Source organism: Ptychodera flava, chromosome 3 (assembly GCF_041260155.1).
Source record: "Ptychodera flava strain L36383 chromosome 3, AS_Pfla_20210202, whole genome shotgun sequence".
Lineage (NCBI taxonomy): Eukaryota > Metazoa > Hemichordata > Enteropneusta > Ptychoderidae > Ptychodera > Ptychodera flava.
Window position 1 is genome coordinate 30,362,044 of NC_091930.1, and position 11,608 is coordinate 30,373,651.

At 40.2% G+C, this 11,608-nt stretch overlaps 3 protein-coding genes across 3 annotated transcripts; 2 read left to right on the forward strand and 1 right to left on the reverse strand.

Moving 5' to 3' along the window:
* Positions 1-251: 251 nt before the first annotated feature.
* LOC139129067 (uncharacterized) lies at positions 252-893 on the forward strand. The gene has a single exon (XM_070694744.1). It carries the CDS (start codon positions 252-254, stop codon positions 891-893), a length of 642 nt encoding a protein of 213 aa, XP_070550845.1.
* Positions 890-3,357, forward strand: LOC139129078 (uncharacterized). The gene is made up of 2 exons (XM_070694751.1): positions 890-932; positions 1,745-3,357. Exons 1-2 carry the CDS (start codon positions 890-892, stop codon positions 3,355-3,357), a joined length of 1,656 nt encoding a protein of 551 aa, XP_070550852.1.
* A 3,394-nt stretch (positions 3,358-6,751) lies between these two features.
* On the reverse strand, positions 6,752-11,192 carry LOC139129090 (limbic system-associated membrane protein-like). Its single transcript, XM_070694756.1, has 2 exons — positions 10,925-11,192; positions 6,752-7,074 (listed from the first exon to the last, which is right to left on the reverse strand). The coding sequence occupies exons 1-2, from the start codon at positions 11,190-11,192 to the stop codon at positions 6,752-6,754; spliced, it is 591 nt and encodes a 196-aa protein (XP_070550857.1).
* Between the last annotated feature and the right edge of the window lie 416 nt (positions 11,193-11,608).

The window sequence follows — 11,608 nt, forward strand, 5'->3', positions numbered from 1 at the left end:
CACATCAAAAGACATAATAAGCCCGAAACCCGTCAACTTCGGCACTACCGTCTTCAAGCGGACACCTTACGACGAACAAAAGGCACCCTCCATTGAAGACAAGCAACGAGAAGTCCATGTAAATGAGGAAGGAAATCTAGAACTTCCTCTCCCCTTCAGGCAAGACCCAAAGAAATTACCGAAACAACCGACAATCAGCTCTGAACCGATTCTACAGTCTACAGAATCAGCTTCAGCGTAAACCACAAATGATGGAAGAATACTTTCAGTTTATGAAGAAAATAATGGACCGTGACCACGCAAGTCCCGTTCCAGAAAATGAAATAGATGCCGACAACGCATGGTACCTACCACACTTCGGTGTCTACCATCCCAAGAAACAGCAGATCAGAGTAGTATTCGACTCCAGTGCAAAGTACAACGGAGTCTCCTTGAACGACGCATTGCTTCAGGGACCTGACCAAATGAACAGCCTCCTCGGTATCCTGCTACGATTCCGACGCGAGCAGACAGCAGTAATGGGCGACGTAGAACAAATGTTTCACAGCTTCCATGTCAACAAAGAACACAGAGACTATCTGCGCTTCTTTTGGTTCAAAGACAATGACCCCACGAAACCAGTAATTCAGTACAGAATGAACGTACACCTGTTCGGCAATGTCTCCTCACCAGCCATTGCTACCTTCGGACTGAGAAAGATCGCTGAAGACGGCATATCTACATACGGAGAAGACGTGAAAGAGTTCATAGACAAGAACTTTTACGTCGACGACGGACTAACCTCAGCACCATATGCACAGAAAGCTATTAGTCTCATCAATAGAACAAGAGACTTACTAGCGACCAGAAACGTTAACTTCCACAAGATCGTTTCAATGATGAAGAAGTCATGACAGCACTTCCAAACGAAGTACGAGCCAAAGATCTACAGAGTTTGGATTTCAACCAAGACACCTTACCAACACAGAAATCATTAGGGGTCAAGTGGTCTCTAGAGGGGACGCATTCACATTCGAAGTAGACTTGAAGGAGAAGCCATTCTCACGGCGGGGAGTACTGGCGATCGTCAACTCAATATACGATCCACTCGGTATACTCGCACCAGTTTCCATAGAAGGAAAACTAATACTACGAGGCCTCATGACAGAAACTAAAGGACGCAACTCATAAAACCTTGGATGGATGAAACACTACCAGAGAATACTTGCCCAGATGGACCCGCTGGTGCAACAACCTCAACTACATCACAAAGATACAGCTACAGCGATGCTACACTCCACCCACCTTCGGACCCATAAAGAAAACAGAGTGTCACATTTTCTCTGACGCCAGCAATGAAGCCATAGGTGCTGTAGCGTACATGCGGTTAATTAACCATGAAGACAACGTCAACGTATCATTCATACTTGGCAAAGCAAAGGTAAACCCGACTCATGCAGTCTCCATACCTCGCCTAGAACTGTGTGCGGCTGTCCTAGCGACAGAACTCGCACAGAAGATCACATCAGAAATCGGCCTGAACATCGACAATGTCATATATCACACGGACAGCGAAATCGTCCTTGGATATATAAACAACAGCTCGAAACGTTTCCACGTATACGTAGCAAACAGAGTAGAAAAGATACACCACATCTTATCACCACACCAATGGCAACATGTGTCTACACACGAAAATCCAGCTGACATCGCATCACGCAGCGTACACCAGCCCAAAAACTCAACTCAACTATCTGGCTATCAGGACCAGCATTCCTGTGGCAGCGAGACGAGCAAGACAACCATGAAGAAACAGAACACAAATACACAGTAAGTGACAAAGACCCTGAGGTCCGCAAACAACTTGCTGTCCTCAACACATCAACGAAGGAAGTAGAACAAGACGACTTAGGTGCTCACCGATTTCAACGATTCTCATCATGGAGATCCTTGAAGAGAAGTATTGCCAACTTAATAGGCAAAATTCGACAAAGAAAATCACCAGAAAAGACAGACAAAAAGGAGAAAGAGAAGTCTCCAGAAGAATTGAGAATTGAGATGATGGCACAAGCAGAAACCATCATCCTACGCTCAATACAGAAAAGTGTGTTTCATAAAGAATATGAGATACTATCTGCAGCAAAGTCAGCAGGCACTGACAACAACAGACTACAGAAACGGAATCCCATCAGCCGGATGAACCCATTCATCGATGAAAAAGGACTCATCCGCGTTGGAGGAAGACTTCGCCAATCGGACCTCGACCTCTGCGGCCGACACCCCATCATCCTCCCACAGGACGACCACATTTCACGACTTATCATCGATCATGTACATCGACAAGTACAACATCAAGGCAGACAACTAACCCTGTCAAACGTCAGAGCTAATGGCTATTGGATCATGGGTGTACATGACATGGTAAGAAGCATACTACACAAATGTGCGATATGTAGAAGACTGAGAGCAAAACCACTCACTCAACTCATGGCCAACCTACCGTTGGACAGAACAGAGAAAACCCCACCATTCACCAATGTCGGAATGGACGTATTCGGCCCCTGGGCTATAGCTTCCCGCAAAACCAGAGCCGGTACGTCTGAAGCAAAGAGATGGGCAGTTATCTTTGTCTGTCTCTACACTACAGCAGTACACATAGAAGTAATAGACTCCATGGACACTTCATCCTTCATCAACGCCCTACGTCGCTTCATAGCTATACGTGGCAACATCAAGAAACTCAGATGTGACCAGGGCACCAACTTCATCGGTGCAAAGAACGAACTTCAGGCAGCAGCCAAAGAGCTGGATCAAGACCGCATCAAGAAATTCCTTACAACGAGAGACTGCGAGTGGATTTTCAACCCACCTCACGCATCACACTTCGGCGGTATATGGGAACGACAAATTGGTACCATCAGACGCGTTCTTGACTCCATGCACTATCAACTAGGCAAGCAACAATACACACATGACTTGCTGACAACTCTCATGGCAGAAGCCAGCGCCATCGTCAACTCCAGACCTATAACGACTGTATCATCAGATGCAAACGATCCTCAAGCTCTCACCCCAAACATGCTACTCACAATGAAGACTCAACCACCGACCCCACCACCAGGCTCATTTGTCCAACAAGACATCTACAGTAGAAAACGTTGGCGACGCGTACAGTATCTAGCTGATCAATTCTGGGTACGATGGAGAAAAGAATATCTACAAAGCCGTCAGCCACGACCAAAATGGAACAAATCTACAATCAACGTCAAAGAAGGAGACGTGGTTCTTTTGAGAGAGAAAGAATACGCAAGAAACAGCTGGCCCCTCGCTCGCATAGTGAAGGTCTACCCTAGCGATGACAACAAGTACGCAAAGTAGATGTGATGATCTACAAAGATGGCGAACATCGAACCTACCTCAGACCTATTAGCGAATTAGTTTGATTAAAAGTACAAATTGAACTCTGTGATTGAATTCAATGAACACTATATACGGACTCTCTTAGTATGGACCCTTTTGTATATACTCTTAGCTTTTAGAATTTATTTAGCATTTATTCTATTTGAAATTTATTATTAGTAAAAATTCAGCTTACCGCGCATTTTTAGACGGGGAGTGTGTTGAATTGACCCTTCATGACCCTTACTAGATTTTCTGAAGATCGCCCTCTATCTTTCTGAAGGCCCTCTAACACAAGGGTCAAGAAACTTCTTGGTAAAACAATTAAAAGGTTAAAATTTAAATTACACCATGCAGACACGTTTTTCCTCCACTGTCTTAAAGCAAGTAGACATGCCACGTGGATCTCACTAAGACTCCAGCCAAAAGTAGGACTGTAGGCGCAACGATGTAAGTTGATTTCCTTTTATGACTTTCCAATTATTTAGAGGACCATTTGAATGCAGTGCTTAGATATTTTAGTAGAATTTAGTTCTTTTATTCCGTTTACTTTGAACTTGATTTACCTCGACTCTTCGATGTAGGCAATGAATGACCTTGTATTTTAATCTCTTTATTTACCCAGTTTTCACCGCTTCTTGAATAAACCTATCCTAAACTAAAGCAACTGAGGGTGGTTATTTCTTGGAGTGGTTGACACTTAGCGGATACAAAAGTAACTGGACTCCGCCACAATGAGGTTAACTTAGGCTCGCTTTCCAGACCTCGTAAGACTTGGTTCAAGTCGGTGAATTTAAAAACAATATTATTTGTAATAGTTTCTCTCGAGTCTGTCCTATTTCATACAAACCTATTTGGAATATGGTAGCCTATGCCAGGGAGTTTCTCTTGAGTTTGTCCTATTTCAAACACACCTAATTCGAATTTGGCAGCCAGGGCCAGGTTTTCCTGGCGATTTAACGCATTACCTTTTTAGTCTGTGCAGTAGTGAGTTAGTTTCTGCCAAATGCCAGGCGAAACTCTTCTTCATATCGTGCACTCCACTCATCGCGTTAACCCCAACTCACGCGTTTCTCATGAAAACAGAACATAAATCATCGCGTTCACCCACTCAAACATCACAAATCACAGATTTGAACAAAGACTAAGATCTCGTTTGCTTCGCTCGCTGACGCAATTTTAACCGTCAAAGTAAAGTGCGCCACTGGAGTAGGGACAGACATGTCGTGGAGCGAAGCAACCGATCTGCTTTGCGACTCTATGCTTAGTCAAATTACCCAACGCTTGTGGCGCACTTATTATTATGATAATTAGAGCGAAGCCACCGAGGTCTGGACGTCGAGACTTTGATTAACTACTAGCACGTTGAAGCTGCTCTTATGGATAATATCATCTGTCTATTGGATTTTTCTGAACGAATCAAGCGCAAGTACGAATAAAAAGTGATTTTAAGGCAATGTATTTAATTGTTACGGACTATAACACCTATAGGATGACGCGTCAGATTAAGCTGTAAGCTGTAACAATAAAATTCATGGTTCAGTATTGAAAATATGAATTTCAATATTGAAAATAAATAGCAACACCTGACGAGTTGCTATTTATATTTCAATATTTGAAGAACATCAAAAGAACTCTGATTTCAAATTGCAAACTTTGTACGATATTTCTACTTATAAACATAACGTTTTACAAAATTATCAGTTGCAGTTTAAATATTTCGCGAATAAAAGGGGCTTGTTAAGATGAAAAACGGTATTTGCTTCGAGTTCAAAAAAAAATTCGTACGAGGGTCTCGATTCGCGGAGGACGAAAGTTCAAACAAGGTACAAATCAGGAGATATGACGCAAAGTATGCTTCCACGGCACAAAGAACTAAACCTTCACATAAACTAAAACATCCTGTGAATTATAGTCGCTATCGAAGAATAAAACGGCATTTCTCCTGATATGTCTCAAGTCAGGAGACGTTTCATCTCTGATGTTAGAAATGACGAACAATCGTCTTTTGCTAGCCCCGGCAGTATTGATCGTGATGATGAACTTGCAAGCTGTAAATTTTGTTTCAAAAAATATCCCTGCTGCTGCTGCGGTCATGGTACTCTATACTGTTGTTTGTGGACATTGGCAGAGGCTATTTGACGATCGAGTAGATGACACAATATGTTGACAATGGAGCAGAGTCACGTAAATGTCAATGGTGAAGAGAGCGGAAAATGCATCGCAATCTGACGCAAAAAGCCCACACCAATTCACTAAAATTCTAGTATTGGCGAAAATTAACATTAATGGCCCCGTTTTTATCTTGTGTGTCTTGGAAATGTGAAAATCAGTGCTGATCAGTTGATTTTGTTTGTTTGGAGCGAAAGTCCCGTATCCATCACACATGGAATATGGATTTATTGTAGTCGTATACCAGTAGTGTCACGTCATACTATATGCAGAACTAGCTTGGTCAATTTATGTGATAACGCACTTGTTCAAACCATCTTGCATTTCGACCAACCAATATCTTAATTTGAAAAGATTTATTTGATCCAGATCACTGTATCATTTTGCAATTGACAACTAGAGCAAGATGATTTCTAATTTGTTATTTGCCACATTTTAAAACTCTAATCTTAATGGCCTTGAAACATCAATATCTGTTATTTCAAGCTCCAACGGCCCCTTTTATTCAAATACGAGGAAAAATGTAATTCTTCGTCAGACATCGCAAGCATTAATAAGTAATCGATTGACCCACCTCCCTTCATGCCTTTACGTCTGCACCAGTTGACAACTCCAACAACTAATGAAATAATAGCAACGGTGACTGCGAACGTGATGGTAATAGTCATAGCACCTGTGAAAGATTGAAATCGCCAAGATAGTTCAAGAAAGAAATTATCCGACGTACACAATTCACTCGTGATAAGTGAAGAATATAATTAGACAATTCAAGGTATGCTATTGCCAGCTTGACACATACGATATCCAGTATTAAACAACAACAAAACAACATAATAATAAGATACAAGTGGTTCAGCAGTCCCCATTCTTCCTTATTCAGCATCTACCCTATACACGCTCACAGAAACTATGGCAATCACTAGAGCTCTTTCTCGAAATGTGCAGAGAATAAAAGAAACGTACTTTATTAGTAAGATCGTTGAGCGGTGCACTTCTTTAACGTAGAGACTATTTGCGTCATATTGATCATAGCTTTTGAGCGCTAACCTCGACATTGAATATTTGTTAACAGTTACAAAGGTTGATTTCAAACTTGACAAGTTAAGGGGAGCTATCTACCTGCTATTTATGATTATTGAAGATATCGCGCATACAATATAACAATGAACACATTGCATAGATTTTTCACATAAAAAAATAATTAACTACCAGAACCAAGTCGTATAACTATCCCAAATGATAGTTCACCATCAGGTTCAATGTTGTTCGTTGCTTTACATGTGTATGTCCCGTAGTACGACTCATCAGCGACGGTGACAGTAAGAGTACTGGTTACCATAATCTCGCCATCAGTCGCTTCGTTCGTTATATCCATGTTTTCTTCGTCCCCTAGGATGAGGGAGCCATTTTGGGCGAACCAAGATACTGAAGATATTGGAAAGCCATCTACCTTGCAAGACATAGGCACAGTTTCACCTATGCTTGCCTCAAATTCAGTTTCCTGGGAGATAATTTTGGGTGAGACTGCAAGGCAAAAGGAACTTGTTTAATGATTCTTAGAAATGAGTAAATATACATAAATAAACTTACGTTCAAGTTGTAGATATTTGTTAAAGACCTAGCTATTGTACTAAATGATTTCTTAGGGTTACCCTATTATTTAGTTACCGAAGTCAGGGTCCTTATGTTACGAGAATAAACAACAGTACATCATGTATAGGTGACATCAATATGCATATAATTCACCGTTGACCTCACAAACTCATATAATGAGTTAAACGGCAATAGAATAAGAATGGAAGGATATTCATACAACTCATGATTATAAAAAATAGCAGAAGGCTTTAAGAAAGATGTCAGATTAAAACTTGGACGAGGAGGAATATTAATGAATATTGTGCCGGAAACCCACGCGGTCAGCTTTTTTCGGTAGCATACAGTCAAAACCGAATAGGACCTCTCATACAGGCATTCGTTTCTTCCCATGGCGGTAAGAAAGGTATTATTAACTTTCAAGGTTACAAATCAAGGAATATGTTGGTAGATTATTGTGCTGTGACAAAAGCTGTGGCTAAACATTAAATTACACGTACTACCATCTCCCAACCTCGGCATTCGAAGTCCCTTGAGAATAGGAGTAACTAAAATTATCGGAAAGACAGAAGAATAAGGAAATATCCTACCTTAAACCAATTTGCAATATATGCAAGGTCCGACTGCCTGTCAACAACATAAATCATTGCAGTAAAGTAGCTAAAAACTGTTGCCATGTACAAAATGCATACCTACATCTGATGTTGTTATTTGTCTAGCCCAACCAGCTCAAATAACTCTCAGATGGCATATTACCTATACTGAACAACTTGCAACTGACTTAAAACTGAAAGCACTATAACACCGAAAACAATCAGTAACTTGCATTTACCTTACCGTTGACCAACTGTATTAGTGTGAGACTGCATACTAAAATGCTTGCACAAAAGAGTAACTTGGACTGTGAAGACCCTCACTTCAGAACAAGCACAAAAGCATACTCTATACATATTGAGCAGTCTGTAGCTATTAAATTGTGCGCAGAACACCGAAAAAAACACTAGCGAAACTTTATTATGTTTCTAACATAAGAAATCTTGAAAAAAAAATAAAAAAATCTTTGAAAAGTTTGATGTCAATTGCATACAAAACTTCCTCTATTTTAAACATTGAATGTTCATTTACGGGTATTCCGATTAAACTTTTTGAGGATGTTCGACCCACTAAATTTTTACCAACAATTTTCGTGTTTTTTTCTACTAGTAAGACTCATATGTGAGGATTGGATCACGACAGAAATTTTGCAGCCAGAAGGATTTGAATCACATCCACTTTATTCCGTTCGAATGACAGAAAATATGATCTCCCGTAAACGTTGCCCAACCTTATATATTTACTTTCAGTTCCTCTCTTGAAATGCTGCATTTTTTTTATTTACATTTGAACCTCATCGAATAATAAATGACCCCTCAAAATATGCATAAGAATTCAAATTATCACTTGTAAGGCCTTCAAAAAAAAAACAATTATAGCTGTTGCAAACTTAAAAGTAATGACCACGCCTTGGTTATACTTTGTATAATTATTATGATTTCAAGTCCCACGATTTTATTAATTTTTATTGGTTTTTAGATGTATATTCATTGCTTCGCTTCGGTAAAGTTTGTGTACAATATATGATAGTGTGTACGAGCATGAGTGCTTCACGAACTCTAGAGTGTGTTGAGAGGGCGCAGTCAGAATGGTAACAACTTCGCGCGGTTATTGAACCAATCCTTTTGAGATTGAGGATTTTGCCGAGCGGTTTTGTCTACGGCTTCTCTGCTAGGTGATTTTGGTACGTTGTGATTTCAAACTCGGTTGAAACCATCGTATTACATAGGTTTTGTCAGATATTGCACATTATGTATCAAATGAAAATATGGTGTCACCTGCCTATTTAAAATGCTACATCGCTTGATATGTGAAATGTGAAATATCACAATTTGATGAGAAATGAGTCCTTTTTAAATATTTTGTTTGGAATTTTGAATACTTTGTAAATATATCAACATTCAAACATTTAAAACTTGCAACAAGAAGATAATTTAAGGATCATTCAATCATCACTAACAACGTCGTCCGCTTTCATGCTAGAAACTCTGACAATAAGTTGTATGAAGATAGGTTTCCATCAACACCACGGTGTAATTTTTAAAGTGAGCACGATCCTGTACAGCTGACGCGCGCGTCGTGGAGTTCGCTTTTTATTGTTTGTAGCTATGATGGCGTAGCAAGTGACTCAATCACCCTTAATTCGTATCTAAAGTGCATTTTTTTGTATACGTGAAAGGTAGGCCCTTTCCTGTGTGGTCTAGAGTACCAAGTCTTCAATGTGGTTTTCTGACCTAAATCTCCAGATTCACTAAGACAATCACCGTCACTAACCGGGTTAACTAAATACGTAGCTTACTCCATTTCTGTACTTCTACCTAATCTTTAGCTACCCAAGTTAGTATAATCAGCTCCTATGTAATTCTCACTATTCCTCACTTCGGTATCAAAACATTTAGAGGTGATGCGCCCATCATGAACTTTGACAGTCGAAAGTTCCTATCAAGAGGTTTACCATCTTCACCTGTGATCAACTGGTAATAGTGTCACCTGATCTAACCTTTTGTAATACACAATCTTCTGTTCAGCTTGTGAGCTTCTCTGCATGCGGTAAACTATATTAGTCAATCTACTGGATATCAGGTTTGCACCCTTGTAAGACAACGGCAGTTTTGGTAAGTACTCATTTCGCCTCTTTCATCCCTTTACAATACAAAGCTTGCCACACCAAACCCATGCTTTGCCGCAAAAAAGATCTTATAGCACTGTCCCGCAAATCCAAAACATAATAACAAGTTTCCTTTGATCTGTTAGGTAGCTCAAAGGTGACAGCTGCATCAATTGAGTATATCAAATCCCTACCAAGCATCAATATTAACATGCCTGGTGTTTCCCAAGTGGAATGATGGTCGCTGCTACGGTACGCAAATGTTGCAAGGCTCCAGCTTTTTATTTTAATCCGAATGGGTTGATTTTCACGTGGATCCATAAATGTTCGAATGTAACAAACAATTGAATGTTAATCGTATCACGAGGCCATCTGACTATTGGTGTCCAGGAAATGCGTGAGTCTGACCCAGCAGCCTATACAGCCCTATAAAAACATTAGACGCAAAATTAGGTTCTATCAAGGTTGCTGACACACCAGTAGCATTCACAAGCGACTCAAGAAATTATCAAGCAGAACCTTTGCAACAGTAATAGCTTCATAACTAGGATCACCATATTATGCCTCCATCCATTCCGAGAAATAACTTTCTACCACAAGAATTTTCCTTTTTCCTGTAGTTGATTCAGCAAACAGACCAGCACATCAATTGCTATATTCCTTTTCTTCAGAGTACGGCATACGTTTGCAAGGGTCCAGGCTTCTTGACCCTCTGTCTTTTATTATAGACAAACAAGTCACTAGCCCCACATGAGCACGCACATTAACAGACTGCCAAACTAGAGATACCTCAACCTTATTTTACTCAGAATACTAGCTATACCACTATGTCCTCCAAATAACGAATCAAAGAGAGTCCGGGACAGCAGGACCAACTCTAAAAAAACCTGGGGGTGACAAAAATACCAACTGTCAGCGCAGACTACAATAATCGTACCACTAGAGCGATCGGGGCTAGGGCTAACTAGCTTATTGTAGTATTGGCACAAAGAGTTTAGGCGTGATTTGTGATTTGATGTTATTGCGATTTGGCATAAAGTATTTTACATAAGGCAAACAAAGTGTGGCAATTGTACTTACATTGCACAGTAATATTTTGCTTTTCTTCAGAAAAGTCTTCACTCCCGTCGTAAAAGCGCGTGGTCGCCCGGCATCTGTACACACCGCTCTGTGACCTGTTTATCCCTCTGATGTCATACTGGAGTTCGCTACCTTCTTCTTCAGCCAAGACTTCGTCAGTGTCACGAATCAAGCTCATTAGGTGAGGGTTAGGGTTACCGTCGGTTGCAAGGCAATGAATATGGACATCGTGACCCTCATTCACTTGCGTGGACGGTGATACAACCATATCGATGGTCGATAGGTCTATGAATCGAAAAGGAAATAGAAAAAAATTGTATCATATTCAAATTTTGATGACTTTAAAAATGATATTGTAATTCTCATTTGGATGTAAAGATTCATTCCATAATAGTTCAACCATTATATATTTTATCGCATCATATAAAGCATATATAACGCTACATTGTCATGACATACGAGAAATTTGACAAATGTCCCCGGCTGATTCCACAAACTGCAAGTTATTTCATTTGTGTTACCAACAAATGCAAGAAATGTCACATTTCAAGGAAAAATGGTCATTACTATATCAAATCGAGCCCGATTTTCATGCGACTTGCATCGATCGAATCGTACTTACATCAGCTTTCAATACGAGACGCATCGGCGTTGAGAATCCTGTACGAGCAACCTGTCACATCA

What these genes read in the sequence shown, in the direction of transcription:
- LOC139129067 (XM_070694744.1), top strand. Translation starts at nt 252, where the DNA reads ATGGAAGAATACTTTCAGTTTATGAAGAAAATAATGGACCGTGACCAC.
- LOC139129078 (XM_070694751.1), top strand. Translation starts at nt 890, where the DNA reads ATGACAGCACTTCCAAACGAAGTACGAGCCAAAGATCTACAGA. An exon ending in ACGAGCCAAAGATCTACAGA is followed by an intron (nt 933 to 1,744) that starts GTTTGGATTTCA and finishes TCTGGCTATCAG; the next exon opens with GACCAGCATTCCTGTGGCAG.
- LOC139129090 (XM_070694756.1), bottom strand. Translation starts at nt 11,192, where the DNA reads ATGGTTGTATCACCGTCCACGCAAGTGAATGAGGGTCACGATGTCCAT. An exon ending in GCAAAATATTACTGTGCAAT is followed by an intron (nt 7,075 to 10,924) that starts GTAAGTACAATT and finishes TTTGCCTTGCAG; the next exon opens with TCTCACCCAAAATTATCTCC.